This window comes from Saccostrea cucullata, unplaced genomic scaffold, assembly GCF_032062105.1.
Source record: "Saccostrea cucullata isolate Sc308-1 unplaced genomic scaffold, CSIRO_AGI_Scuc_v1 ctg207, whole genome shotgun sequence".
Classification (NCBI taxonomy): Eukaryota; Metazoa; Mollusca; class Bivalvia; order Ostreida; family Ostreidae; genus Saccostrea; species Saccostrea cuccullata.
This window is the reverse complement of record NW_026931392.1, coordinates 152,670-169,106: the sequence shown is the minus strand read 5'-3', so window position 1 is coordinate 169,106 and position 16,437 is coordinate 152,670. Positions and strand designations below refer to the sequence as shown.

The 16,437-nt window shown below is 31.6% G+C and overlaps 1 protein-coding gene across 4 annotated transcripts in view; it reads left to right on the top strand.

Moving 5' to 3' along the window:
* The first annotated feature begins 1,129 nt into the window (after positions 1–1,129).
* The window catches only part of LOC134232487 (cell adhesion molecule DSCAM-like), a 46,272-nt gene continuing 30,964 nt past the window's right edge, over positions 1,130–16,437 (top strand). For all 4 annotated transcript variants that reach the window (XM_062714448.1, XM_062714446.1, XM_062714447.1 and 1 more), the window contains exon 1: positions 1,130–1,523. In XM_062714448.1, coding sequence (XP_062570432.1) covers positions 1,466–1,523 — 58 coding nt within the window. In that variant the 5' untranslated portion in view covers positions 1,130–1,465. The remainder of the gene's footprint in view (positions 1,524–16,437) is intronic.

Sequence of the window (16,437 nt, the reverse complement as noted above, 5' to 3'; positions counted from 1 at the left end):
CCATTATTCACCAAGATTGAAATAACTACTTATGTTACAATGCAAAAGATACTAGTATTTAATGTGCATGTCATTCGACTCTTTCAGTGTCATGGATATCTAATAAAACTTCGTTTCTCTACTTTTTCTCATCAATATGAAAAACCAAAAATGTCATGCAAGTTATATCCTGTAGTTTTTACGGAAAGAGTGTTAATCTAAATTTCAAGGGATAGCCATTACGTCATGAAGACATGATTATGATAAAAAGAATTCGCAAATAAGGTAGGTATAGAAAAAAACCCACCAAAAACAAAGACAGAAGCTCAGGTTCTGTTACGTAAAGATCTGATCTGCTAACAACTCCTTACATCAGGACCTTTACGTGATAAAGTTCGTTTGACCTTGTGTTTTCTGCTAATTCCGTGTCTTAACACTGCATATTTCATATCCAATTAATGCAATATGTGGTCACTGACGCGATGTGCACAGCTACAATTCTCTTGATGGCTTCATTGGTCACAATTATCTACATCATATAAAAAAAAAAGTGTTAAGCTCTTTCAAATACTAGCTAGTCCTATTTCTTATTATGAAAACTTATTTTACTTTCCCTATCAAAGTTGTGTGAAGTTTTGAAATGGATGTTTTTTAAAATGTTTAAAAAATCGACAAAAAATTAAATCTGTTTGAAATATGACATCCCAAAGCTGGGAAATCAAGGTCAAGTTTTTTTTAGTGACGTCTGGATAGATCAGCGCGTGTGAATTGTGTATTTTATAATTCGATTTCATATTTCAGCTCAATTTTTCATTTTTCTGCAATGCCCCAGAAAGCAATTGATAAACACATGCAAGGATAGGAGTAACCGCCCCAAAAATGATAATGAAGGATGTTCACAATACCCAGGTTATTTAAATTCAGAATTATGCGATAATTTGACAGCCCGTTTGCAAAGGGGTCTTGGACTAAAGCACCGCCCGACTACAGCTTCATAAATGTGTTTGGGTTGGACCCTCGTTAAAAAGGTTGTAACGAAGCTATTGATTTCTCCTACTTCTACACGTGCTCTGTAGAAGCGGCAGTGTTCGGATTGCAGAGTTATGATGCGTCACCTGAGTAAGCATGGAAAGCAATGGAGACAAACACAGCAGCTCCGGACTAACTCGGAAACTTTTGGAAAATTAAATTAAAATTGTGAGATTTCTGTGATATTTATACATCCCCATCATGAATGACTGAAGAAAAGAGCTACACATAGGAACAGACTGAAAGGTAGCGTGGATATTTCTTTTTGCATTGATCTCCGATATTGCGAAGAATTACCTGTGTAAGAAATAATCTTTATTGAATGAACGCACGGTGCGACAGGAGTCACCATTAACTGGAGATTGCACGTCTAAGATGCCTTGGAACCTGACCTTAGGACTCAGTGGTGGACCATTCATTGTCAACCTAAACATGTGATGGGATCAGAATTTGCAGTATGTTAAGGCTATCCCAAACAGCTTTAGTGTTGGCTTTCCTACTAAGTTCAATAAAAGGTAAACAACTTAACATTTTAAACCCATTGCAAAGATATGTAGAGATGATTAACTTGAATAAAACTACAACTCTTTTATTATCGTCTAACTAATGTCATCTTGTTTTAATGTCCTCTTATTTAAACTGGATGGCAACATCTTTCACTCACAAATGAAATCCTTTTCCCCTGATAAGTATACAGTTACAATAATCGTAGTTTAAACCTTATCGAATCTGTTCTCGTCGTTGTCAGTGGGACTGAACTTAAGCATCTGTGACAGTACTATTATACGATATTTGCTTAATCCTCTGAAATTATTGTCAATCCATTTTCGCCTCGTGCATCGAACGATAAATTCTATATATTTTTTCCGTTTGATAATTACAGGCACTCTTTTGGTATATCTGGCTATTATCACATACAAGTCTTTCATCAAGGGAAATGTACTGTTTCATTAATATTCTGCTCATGAAATTGTTAAATAATGCAACACATTTCTCTGACTTTGGGCCATGGTTGGAGTTGTTTAAGAGTACGATTTGCTTTTGTTGCCCCGTCCTTGTTGAGAAAGAATAAGAGGCATATCAGGTTATTGCACTTAAGCTACACCCATGTTTGTATTTTTTTTTTCAAAAAAACCCAAAAAACTATTTAAATCGCGTTAATTTTTTGTTTGGACCATAGGGAAAACTTTAAATTATCTTGAATGAGTGTAAATGCTCTCCTTTTAAAAAGGCTAATCTACTGGGAAGAACAGTTCCACTATCTGCGAAATTTATCATTCACTTACGTACTATCTAGCTCATGAAAAGGATTAAGGTAGTTGTCTTTTTTGCCGTATTGCTATCCTTTAAACAATTTAATGTTCTCAAAGGGGGTTATTGTCAATACATTAAAAATAAGGTGCGTAGTTTATCAATTAAAATATGATAATAAAATCAGATATCTATGGATAAATATCTTGATGTGAAGGTGAAGGAATATGTGAATAAGAAATTATTAAAAAGAATTTTAAGCATATTTATAGTCTCCAAATATCCCCTGTGCACATAGCGTTGGATTTGTATCTATCTATTGAATAAATTTTCAGAACTATTTGAAGTTCTGGTTTTTTTTAAAAGTCATTAATGTATTAAACTAATCACTGGGTGTTTTTTGAGCATTTTCGAGACAATATAGAATGAAATATTGTTTGTTGAGAAAATATATTCTCCCAAAATGTGATCCTATTAAATAGTTGAACATTTAAAATTGTCTATAATTATTAACGAATATTTTCTTTCGAATATCAAGATAAAAAGGAATTTCAAAACGATTTAACAGCTCATTTTTACATATTATTGATATGCATAGCTGATCACATAAAGATGAATTGCTAAGTGTTATATTGATCCTGTTTTTTTTTGTTTTTTTTTTTTAAATTTTTATAAAAGTTAACTACGCTTTATTGTTATTATTTTCAAATGTAAATGCTCCAGATTCGGGGTAAAATATGATCATTGTGAGATTGAACGGAAATTAAATAAAGTTTGACAAATACTCTGGAATCGAATGTCTCATAAAAAAGCCATAATACCATTAAGAATTGAATGGAATAATCATTCTTTTTTTGCACATAAAGGGACAAGGAATAATGTTCATCAGCTGAATATGAAAAAAAATCGCCAAATCATCTGCAGACCTATTTAAAATATAAAAATAAATATTATACGAACTATCGTCCAACCTCTCAACTCATTACAAAGACTTGAAGCATTTTAAAATGTTTTATAAATCCAAAAATAAAGTATTAGAGCAAAATGAGTACCAAAATAATGTATAAATAAGTGAGACTGTTTCGTGTTTGCTTGGGACTGTTATATCAATTGACATCTTGTTTAAACATTCTACGGAGGAAAAGATTGCATCCTGTCAAATGAAGGAAACTTTCCTTTATAAACATATCCTATTATTTGTCAAGGAGAAAGTAATTACCCAAGTTTCTATCGTGTGCAGAGTCACTTTAACCTTTGAACTTGAAGTGTATATTGATGAATGATTTGACATTATTTACAATTATTTACAATTTAATCACTGTAATTAAACATATTTTGTATTGATTATCAGAGGATCGCGAAGATTAGACACTCGAATGATAATACTTGTGTTGGACTGGCGGGTCCATGCCACCTGTCACGCATATGGTACAGAACCTGATCGAATACACCCCAACTACGATTGAATATCACCTTATAAATCATGCATAAATCCAAGTAGACGGTCTGGTGTATTGCATTGTAAATATCATATCAGTATGCAGGTATCCTAGTGTATTCTGACCAGGAGAGAGAAAATACACTACTCAGCATTCTATTGAAATATGACCAAGCATGTTGCTATGAAATATTAAACAACTTAAGTTCTTCCTATTGTGACCATTATGTTTAATTGAATCTAAATGCTAAATCCTAATCCATCATAAATGGCTGATAGATTAGAATTAAGGAAGGTTGGAACTGTTAATTGTGTGTAACAAGTATCAGACCTCCATCATTGCAAAGAGGGCTCATTTATCTCATTTATACTGATCAATTCTTTATTTTAATCTGGCTATCAATAAAATATGGCTAAAAATAAGGTATATCGTTCATAATTATCAATATTTACTGCCAAGTGGTTATTGCGTAAGTTTTATTTATATATGTTTTCAGAAAAAGTACATTGCCTGCAATAAAATATAAAATGTTAAGTAATTAATGACTAACTTTACCCGATTCATCTTCGGTAGAACAACAATGGTGTTGCTGTCTTCAAATATCGACCATTCCCTCGAATAAGTCGAAATAGGCTGAACCTGAAAAATAAACGCGAATACACACTATGAAAAAGTATGGTTGATGATGACAATGTTCGCTTACTTTTGCATTCGGCTACAGTATGAAATTAAGCACTATTTTGCAGATATACTAATATATACATGTATATTTAATTATTACTTAAATATACAACTACTGTCTATAGTTTTCGAAATATTGGGCGAATAAAATCATAAAATGCATGACAACTGTGATATTCTATGCCTCACTCATGGCGCAATTATAGCACAACTATTTGAGGCAGCAGCTACAAGTTGAAGAAGAATTAATTTTCAATGCCTTTTCTCCTTATTTTTCTTTTCTATTGATTTCTGACGATGCAAAATGAATCTTGAACGAGAGTTTGAAACTTCTTTACAATCGATGCGGAAGCTCATTCTTTTGAGCAATATAACACCGTTTTAAAACCCCATAACACCCATAGAAATGTTTCATTGATTTGGACAATTTTATTTGCATAAGTAAATTTACAAGAGACCGTTAACGGCATTGATTGGTTCAGATTAAGTAGAGTTAAAGTTTGGCCACGTGCGGCAATACTGAACAGTGTCAACTTCATCCTTTAATGTTTCCTCCGAATGAAGAGCTTTACTTCCGGTGAGAAGAAAATACCTGCTTCCGAGAGGCAGCTCATATCTTATTCTCTAGGAAAGTGTCTTTAGTGACTCAGGTGTTTAGTCAATATCAAACGTTACGTTTTTCAATTTGAAAGACAAACGTTCAATACATTCACCAGTTTTGACAACATCGAAGAGTTCTTGAAAGCAAAAAAAATGTAGGTTAGAATAGGACAATGATCATCAACGATAATCCTATACAAAGGAGTAATGCTTTAGCTGAAATTCGAAAATAAAGTGAAATAATATTATGATAGATTGAAATTTAAAAAAACAAAGTGGAGTGTTCAATATACCTCGGAATCAAACATCAGAGAAAGTAACTTACTGTACAGAACAAACGTTAGATGTAATGGGACTCTTGGGAATGCTACATAATAAAACTGTTTCTCTTTGTAATATAAAGCCTTAACACTTAAAATGTGTCGATTCAAGGTTTACCCGAGAGACAAAATTCTATTCCATTAACACTGTCATGACGGCCACCGGCGCGTGTGGAGATTGCATGATCGCGCGTGCATTGCATCTTAGATTGAACCATAGAAGAGAAGCCCCAAAGTTGCGCTCAGAGAAAAAAGGCATTTTCTCTCCAATCCATTTTCAAATAATTAACACAAGTCGGTTCGACGTAAAACAAGATTCAAATAAATGTCAAGCCATAAATTACTTCTAAAGCATAAATAACTCATAGTCATGCACTCGTGGAAGATTGGGAAAAATACTACAAGAATCAGGGGATGAACTACAAAATATTTTTTATCAGTGTACTTACTTTAGTTATTGTGGATTCCTTCTTCTTATATTCATACTGAATGAATACTATGATCATGAATGGACAGTTTAGAATATTTTCTGTAGAAAAGAAAAAAATATTCATATCATAAAATTTACAACAATAACTCAGAAGTTTAAGACAGTATTTTATTTTTTGATTACTAATAAAATCATTCACAGACACCGGCGTTCTCAATGTTTATCATCATTCTAAGGGAGTATCCGAGAGTACTTACTATACAATACTTACTGATTTAGTTCACATGCATACTTTTAATACATTGTCATGTCGATCTATTCAAATAGAAACATGGGCTAGTGGTTTCAAAATATACATATGTAAAAAATCAACAAATACAGTAATATACTGTTAGTTGTGCATCCCTGAAAAGAAAACAAAAACTTATATTTGTAGTTTATTGCACTTGGTATAAATATATATACAAAGGTTACTGCGAATTATTCAAAAATGCTTCACGATTGGCTAAAAAGGGAGTTTGAGAAAGATTTTTATATATAACATTATGATATATTTGTATTCTAAAATAATAATACTATGTATTGCTACAGGTATCTTAATTTATAGGCTTTATATATTCATGTAAAAGTGCTTACCAGGATAATGATTTTCTTGAAAAGGAATAAAATGGAAATGACTTCTTGAAACAACACAGCTAGGGTAGAAAACATTGTGGATTGATATATCACAGTCCTCTTTAATTTGCTTGAAAAATTACAGAGGAATGTCATTGTCAAAATTGTTAAATTTAAATGGACAAAATTCTGAAATATAAGCCTAAAGTTATCTTTTCCCTTAAATATACTTATGACATGGACGGAATGTAAAAATATATAACATCACATAATGCATTTAATTCTAAAAGTACTAGAAAATTATGTCATTCCCATGTTTAGTTGCAAAGAGGATGCAAAGAAAGCATGTAAATAAACGTAGTTTAATTTAATGGAATAGAATAGTATCTTTAGTGTAAAATAATATATATACATATGCACAAATATATAATTATTTTTTTTTATTGATTATACCTTTCACCATATTGAAATGCAAACACAATATTGAAATGCAAAACAGGGTTTAGCAAATTTTAAGACAATTTTCAATGCATTGTTAGTGTTGATTACCCTATATTCAAAATCATATAACGTAATGAACAGAATAGATTCTGTTACATATTTACATTTCATTTAAGCTTTGTAAAACTAAAGATTGTTATAGAAAGAGTTTTAAAAACGTAACACTTATTTTCGAAGAACTGATGTAATTAAAATCACATAATTAAAAATTGCCAAGTACTGATACATAGAATTTTTGAGACCAACAATCTTCATGGAGAAAGAAAAAAACTCTTCTTTTTTTATTATTTCATATAACTGAATTTATTTTAAGAGAGATCACCTTTTGACAGGGCGGTAGGAATATAACACCCATGTGACTAAGTCATGTAATCAGACATTAGTCAAAAAATCACATGGAAAAGGATTTCTATAGGAAAAATGAGAGTGTGTTTTGTATTACATAATGACTTCTATTAATTACAAGTTATGGGATTCGGTTACAGCATGTTACAAATGATCGAAAATCTGGCTTAAGTTTAAGCCTCTTTCAATAAGTCTGGGATGTGTCTCTCTTAAATTACTATTTTTAGCATCTGAGACATAAATTAAAGAATTTCGACGCAAAATATTTTTTTAATTCAAAGATATTTTGCACCAGCCAACTTCGTGAAATCTGCTAACTGAAAATGAAATAGGGAAAAAAGGACATTAATTTATTATACATTTTAGGCACCACGATTTCCATCACCACAAAAATAATTTTAAAAAAATTAACAACAGACATTATATTTTAAATCGTGTTAATAAGATTTCAAAGTGGAATAAACACAGCAGTAAAATGTACGTACGTTTTCAAAGAGAATTTTAGCGAGAATATCTTTGAAGTTAATTGTGACACTGCTGACTTAAGAACAAAAGGTTAATGGGTAAATTTGTAAAATTCAAATACTTAACAATTTGAAAGCGACATGTGTTTATTTCTCGAATGAAATCTAAATGAAATGAGATATTTTAATTATAGTGACGTTACATTTATTTGGGAGGTTGATAGACAGACTACATGCAAGTAACGTGAGACACTCCATTAAAAGTAACTACTCAAATAGATCAAAACTCTAAGACTCAGTACAGATAACGATTAATGGAATAATCTCATTATATTGTTTTAAATTACCTGACGATCAAGGTAATAGTACAAAAATTGACATCTTGAAAAGGGAAAATGGAACTAATGCGGTGAAAGTAGTGTTCTCTATTTACCTAATTTCATGGCGATTTCTGTTAATTATATAAAAAAAATTAAAGTTTATATAAAAACACGTTTTGAATTATAATACTGTGGTTTTATCAATATCCATTTGCATATATTTTCGTGCATTTTGTAAAACAAACAACTTCTATGGTACATAATTTCGTGGACAAAAGTATTAACTAAGCAAATCTATAACATTTTTCTTACGTCTATGAGCATTAAATTTCGTGGTTCTGCTCAACAATGAAATCCTTGAAAATTGGTGCAACGAATATTGATGAAACCACGGAACATTAAATCATTTCCACTGTTATAATTTAGTATCTATTAACAATTACTGAAAAAAAGTTCAAATTCAACTTTATACATTTCGCAGTGTCCCATTATTTTGATATATTACATTCAAAATTTGTATTAAAAAAAACAAACAAAAAACAAAAAAAAATTTCGCACTTTTATATGGTTACAACATTAATTACATATTTTAAATGTTAAAACTTTATCTTTTTTTAAATTAAAAAACCCAAACAAATATATAACACGACATGTCCCCATTCATAAGCCATATTCATATATGCAAAAAAAAAAATGTGTAACTTTAGAAAGTTTTACTGGAAATATTGACATTTGCAATTTATTGTGGTAGAATGATCAATCATGGTTTGAATAAAAGTACAAATGAACTATTACTTACTCTATTTTTAAAAAAAAATATTTTTAAAATATGGAACATACAACAAAATAAAGATCTTCTATCAGCTCATTCTAAATCTCATAAGAAATTTATATTCCTTCAAAAAATCAACAAAATTGAAGTTTTGTGCATCAAATATCCATAAAATAGTCATTATGTCAACGTCAAGAAGTTGAGATACATACTATTATTTTACAAGCAACAATTGTGTCCATGGAAGATCATGGAGAGCTAGGACGATCTATACTTTTCAATAACAATCACCAAAGTTATTTGTGAGCATGCAACACTTGATTTTCAAAATGTTTACATTTGACAAGGGCACCTCGAAAATTATAATTTGAAAACTTTACATTTTCCTGAGAAGCAATACTGTTCTACCAACTTCTTTAAGATTGGAGGGTTATTCCTTGCATATAATCGAAGCAATTTCTTCCCTAGAAGGTTTTTGCTAATCAAACTTTTATTCAATCTTTGTCCATGTTGCCCTAAAAAAATGAGATACTTTTGCTTAAATTTAATAAAAACTTTTAATGTCCAAGGGTTCTATTGTTTAAAATTCCCAGGACGCCTGTTTTTGTTATAAAAAAAGGATTTCATTTCTGGTTTTTATGTTCAAAAATAAAAAATTGCTTGGTCTTCATTTATCTACACTTTGCACTGTAGAGGTAAACGGATGATGTTGTCTTCCGATTGACATTTCTATTGCTTGCAATAGCAAAAGATAAAGTTTAAATTTCTTATTCATTGATACTGGTACTCAAATAAGTTCACACTAACGACTCAAGATAATGTTCTTCCTTAGAATCGTGTAGTAGAATACTAACCCCGAGGTTCACTTGGTTCTGGTAATGTGGGTGATCCCATTAAAAAGCAGCTCGAAGCTTTATGACTGTCGACAACTTTAAAGAGAGATGACAAATATTGAAAAAAAAAAAGATTTAGACCATTTATTGTTATGTACAAAAATAAAAATTTTATAATACATCAAACGACTTGCAATCATTTTACGTACGAATTCTTTGACAAAACATTGGCGTGTGTTAAAAAATCATACATGTACCATATAAACAATTTTTCCGTCATTTTTGACACAGATAAATACTTTGATATTATCTCGAACAAAATATAGATTATTATACCCACCAAGAGGCAGAATTTGGTTTTAAATCTACAGAATGTGATACCCCTTTTTTGTCCTTTTTTGGTGTCTTCCCCAATTTGTTATGGATCGCTGAACCAAGCCCGAACATCATTTTTAGAATATCTGTCTCCAAGTAATTGAGTCGAGTGGTAAAATATTTCATCAAGGAATTTTTCAAAATCTCCATGACATCTCGCGATAAATTACGTGATTGGGAGCTAGATTCTGTTATTAATGGAAAGAAATATTGTACTTCATACATATTATACCAAAATTTGCAATGAATTCTGTTTCATTTGATAAATATTTTAATATTTTTTGTCTGTTAAAAACCTACCCATCACAATAAAATGGAACCAATTAAAGCGTTCATGATCAAGTTCAGGCAAAGAAACATTGAATCTGACCAAGATATGATGGTTGATAAAGATTTAATAAAATTACAAAGTAAACTAAATAATTCACAACGAACAGTGTCAAATTGATTAGAATGACATCAGAGAAGTCCCGCGAAGGCTATTTATACAAAAGTGACCTTGAACTTCCATTCTTCTTTATCTGAAAAAAATTACAATAAAGTAAGGAAAGGTCAATTTAACAATCATAAAAAGTAGAAAAAGATACATGTACTAGTATATCTTCATCAGTTCCTCAACGATTCCATGATTAAGAATACCAGTAAAATCTACAAGGCTAGAAAATTGATACTGGACGAAAATTGATATAAATGTAGACTGGCACAGTACGTATCTATGTACCCTGTATACAGGCATCTGGTGGCATCACTATCAGGGCCAATCCGTTTTAAAACGCTATTACACGTCCTCCAGGGAACGTGACTCACCACTGGCGGTCAATATACTTGTTTTTCCGGCTATTACTTTTAATGAATTTCTAAAGTCGATTCTGTACTGTTACAATAAAATGCCTTATGTGTCGTTTTAACGTACATTTGGAAATGGTCAATTGCTTCAAACAAATTTCATCATGACATTTGGTATTGGTATCAAAATACTCCAGGCTTTCTTCTTGTTAAATTTGGAAAATTGGGCTACTGGGAAATGGGCTTATGATGAGGAAGAACACAGAACACAGTTAAGCCATCTACTTTAAGCAAACGGAAAACTAGTTTTTACTATCCAAAACTGCAGAGAACAAATAACAGTTTCTTCCATTATATCGATAAATCTCAGGTTGTTACAAAAAAAATATATTGCGACGCAATGGTTTGTTTTTCATTTGGATTAAGTATTTTTGTCTAAACTCAGTCCATGATTTATCTGTTATTAAAATATCCAGGCAGAGAACTACAGCAAACCTGCATTTCCTTCTGTGGAAACAACGCTTGTTGAAAATTAAGAATCGTTTGTCTCTCGACATTGCGTCATTAAAAAGTCGATATTTCTGCATGGAATTAATTGCAGGCCAAAGAGGTAATTTTCGCGAGGAGCTCTAGGCTCACTCCATACAAATCCATTAACTTATTTATAGTGTCAATAATAAAAGTAATTGGATTAACCGCTCTGGTGTGTATTGTCTGTGAGATATACAGTGCATCCTTCCGTTATAGTTCATAAACATACTGGCCACTGTAAAGTACTGCTCTGAATGCTTAATCAGCAAATATTCATGCTTGGTTTATCACCTGTATGATGGTCACTTTAGATACAGAACACCCATTTGCTGTTTATTATACTTGTATGATAATTATAGTAAGCCTAAAGGGGTGTTACAATGCAAAATGTAGTATCAATGCAAAATGTGATAAACTATAGTATTATTACAATTTGCATTTAAACATTTTGCGTCGAGATTAAACGCAAAATGCAATAACGCTTAAAGTAATTTTAAAAATAATAATAATAAAAAAAATGATTATTACGCTTTGTATTACCGGTATTACTTTTTGCGTCGAGATTAATGCAGAATGTACAAGCTTGCTCTATGAGTGTTAAATTTTGCGTTAAAGGCAACGCAAAACACAATAAATCAAAACTTAATAAGGGATATTGAAAAAATAACGATTCTTTGACACAGATTAACTTTCTGCAACAGAAAAATACATTGATATCGTAAATAAAATTTGTTTACCATTAACACAGATTCTTACTGGCACCATAATCAGTTATGGAAATGTAAACCAATATATAGGCTTTGGTAGCGATTTATCTGTTAAAACCGAGTTCGACAGAATCACAGACTCAAAGCCCTTATAAATAATATGCATTATATTGGAGGAGACAGACTAGAATTTCATGCTTTCAAATGCATGCCAAACAAAGGACCTGATAGAAAATTAAGGACAGGACATGCAATAGGCAAAAACACGGTGTATTGTGTTGCCACATTTGTTTAATGAAAAATCTGTATTTGATTGCGGTCTGCTGATTCCGCCTCGGCTCTGATCGGAGGTGTTAGGTGTCCGATCCCTGGGTTTTATCGAAAATTATTCATCTGAATATGATAAATCTGCAGTTTTTTTTTTATATTGAATGCCATTAATTCGTCCTTTTCAGGAAGTTTGAGGACTCCTGGCCGCCCAAATATTTGAGTTTTGGAACAAAAACAACCGATTGCTTATACAAAGACGAAATATAATGTTGCAGAGAGCAACCATTAATTAATCAATTTTGTTTATCTAGATTGATTTTCTTTAAAATAGCGGTTAGAGTGCAGTACTTTCTCTCTCTCTCTCTCTCTCTCTCTCTCTCTCTCACTCTCTCTGTTAATGAATAACATATCTTTTTCTTTTTATTTACCATACAAATATTAAGAGCCGTTTATAATTTGAAGATTCAATAATCGTGTTTCTGTTATCAGTGACAGTTTGCAGTTCCAATTTAGTTATTTCTACCCTGTGGCAGCTCGTCATGAAAAATGATAAATCTATGAAAACAAAAATCCTAATCAAACATAATTAATACTAGTGATGAATAAGTACATAGAAAGTGGGCTGTTTTTTAAGTAATTTCCCTGCAATGTATCATCATTTTATCAATCATGTTTTTTTTTATTTTTGCAAAATGAAACGTCAAAGAAAATCCTTTGCTTCAAATTAAATACGTCTTGTGTGTAATGTTTGAATAAGAACCAGGCATTGGATGTAAAAATGGTGCGGAGATACAAAGACTCTCTCCATAAACTTATGTACCATTATGTAAGTCTTTCTCGGTCATTTAACCTGACTCTGTACCCTTCACAGTTAGTTAGGTTTACAACCCTACAAACAAATTTAAAATCTAACAAAATTTTACTCAGAAATGGGATTTTTATTGTTATTATCACGTCATTATTTGAAGCACGCAAAGTAAACGTTTCCTTGAAGCGTGATTTACTTTATTTACCTTGATTTATTCTAAAAAATGTTCAGACTACACAATCCAATAAATGGCCAGAGATTATACTTTGCCATTAGAGGAGCACACTTAACCGGAAGTTCGTAAACGACTAATGTGACAAGAATCACGCCTTAATTGTTGCCGCTGGGTGACAAATTGCAAGTATCCACGCCACCGCTCATAACCGAACGATTTTTCGTTGTTACTATGTGCGCTCCTCACAGCAGTTTTCCTAGGTCAAGGTTTGTTATGTAATCTATACCGAATATGATTCATAACGCAAGAGTTGATTGTTCCGGATTCCGCGGTTTCGTTCCACGAGTGATTACCTAAGTCAGCTTCTTTGTTGACCGATGAAAATGATTGCTTATATGGCGATCAATCAAGTTCGCAGTGCCTCTAGAAAAATAGTCTCTCTTCCACTGCAATCTCGAAATCTCAAATTTCCGTTGCATCAGGACCGTCATCCTGTGAACTCCGGAAGTGACGCAGAAGATGAATCGTTGTCCTGTGACATTATGGCTTCAGCGCGCACCGCAGTCCTCGAGATGCAAATAATTGCGACGGCAGACCCGGAGTAAAGCTTCAGAGCTTCCCTAAGATACAAATCTTAATAATTACACCTCAGTAGGACATCATTTAATGCATGCTATAGAAATTACAAACATGTAAAAAGTATAGTGCAAGATACCAAATGATCCCTACATATCAAAAGCATCAAACTCATATTGACTTCAGTACTTTTATAAAACGTTTCAAAGATAAATGTACTTGTCAAATGAATATAAAACGATACACAAATGCATACTGAAAACAACATAATTGTAAATAATACGTTTAAGATCGCAGATCAAGTTGACAACTTAAACAGTCTTTTTGCAACTGTATTTTTGGGTTTTCATTGTTTTATTCTTCTTAACATAAAATAATCCTGCAAAAAGCAGTATCTATTTTTCAAAAATTCTAAATATGATAATCTAAATTATTAAATACATGCATTTTCTGCCTCATAAAGGGTCAGAAATTTTACGTCCAATTCTACAATTCACAATGTGACAAATAGTCCAAGATCTACATCAATCAGAGCAGGATGTGATCAAATGTTTCCATACACAGAAGGTAGTCTTTCTTGTAGATTCATTGTGTAATGTTAGTATCCATATTGAACAATTTTAAATCTTCGTTATATGAGTAAGCTTGCAAACTATTTGAAAATTTGTATCGAAGTACTCAAGACAACTGTTAAATCTGCCTTTATATTCATATAGAGTGTACTTTTTCCCTTCTGTCCTTTAAGTTTGCAATATCCAAGATGATGTTTCCATATTCATAAAAAAAATCAGAAACTGGGAGGTACATGAGAACATTTTTATATTAACTTTTTCTTTGAGGATGCATGCTGACCTTTAATGTTGTACTTGTTTTAATCTTCACAAGAAAGCTTTCACATAAAAGTTCTTCATTATCATTAGGGTGAATTCACCATGCATCGGACACATACCTTGCATCGGACAACTTTAGACAATAAACTCTCTTTCAACTTAAGAGTTCCGTGTATTTATTTGTTTCTGTCTTGAAGCTGAAGACTTAAATTTTTTAATGATACCGATTGTTATTATCATGTTGTGATAAAAATACCAAGGCCTTGAAGTTACGTCATATTTTATATCATCAATTTAAGATTTTGCGATTTTTAGAGTTATCGTTCTTAAAATTCGACTTCAACGGAACGAGGCAGACTTTGGTGAATAAAATCAAAGATTGATAATTTAACATAAATTTTAAAGAAATTTCACTTCAATGTTCGTATAATTCTTTTAAAAGCTGGTTTTCACTAGTATGTTCATTTCTCCGTACATCGGACACAAATTAACCATGCATCGGACACTTTCCGATGCAAAGGTAAGCACTACCATTTTCATACAGAACCCAGCTGATAGCTGTTTTTTGCGGAAAAGGAAAATAAAAACTCTATATTTTCAGTCAAAATACAGGTTATCGATGTATGACGTCTGGAATTTGACTCAATTTATTTCTACAAACCAGAGTATGATAAACCATGAAAAAAGGCAAAAAAAACTTTTTGATATCTCATTCATTGAATGGTCAATAATGAATTTTACCTGTTACTGCCATTTGTTTTAACTTAATTATAAAGTAATAACACATCAAAGTTATAAGTAAACTGGCTGCTGGAGGCTGCCATGTTGATAAATTATCGCGCTTGCTAAATATTTCCCACAATCCTCACTTTTATGACGTATTGCAGGCCATTTGGCTCTAAGTGTAAACACTATCATGTTGGAATCAAGTTGTGAAAATGTGCCAATTAAGTGTGTGCAGTTTAATTTTGGATCTGAATATATTATAATAAATACAATTTCACATTCCTATGCTTCTAGTGTTTCAGAATTCAGGAAAATAAAAGAAAGAATAAATAATAAAAAGCCATAAACTGGTCAGATTTAACTTTAATTAAAAACTTAGCTGCAAAGGTTGTATTATTTTACATGATTTGAATTAAAACTTTTTAAAGTTCTAATGTTTCAAAAAAGGATGTTAATTTAATTCCTATAAATTGACAATTGCTTAAATTAGCTTATTTCTGAAAGAAGGAATTTTATTTTTCTGCAGTCATAAACACATTGACTCTAGCCATCTGGCAAAAAAAATGATAAGGTTTTCCCCAAATTGAGCTATTAAAATCCAATTTAACTGCTGATATCAGCAGCGCAGTGTTGTTAGATGCAGCTTTTCTTTTTAAATGAGAGGTACATTTTATATATAAAAATTTGAACTTTTTAAAGCATTTTTAAGGCAGAGTTCTTGAATCGTTCTACATTTGTGCAACGATATCGTCAATTAGATTTAAATTGAGGGTTAATTCTTATAAAAGATAAAAATATATCCATATCAAGGATTTTAAAGCACTTTAATAAAGGTATGTATTTATCCAGTCAAAATGTTTTAAAACAATGTCCGATTGGTGAATTTTGAGTTATTCAAAAACTCGATTTTTGAGATATTTTCTAAATAAAGGGCATATAATTGTGTCCCAAATTGATATTTTAATCACAAACTAAATGTTAAACTCCATTTTGATAATTTTCCGTCGGTAGCGATATCGCTAGAACTTGTTGAAGTACAAGGGTATCCGATGCATGGTGAATTCACCCTATAAG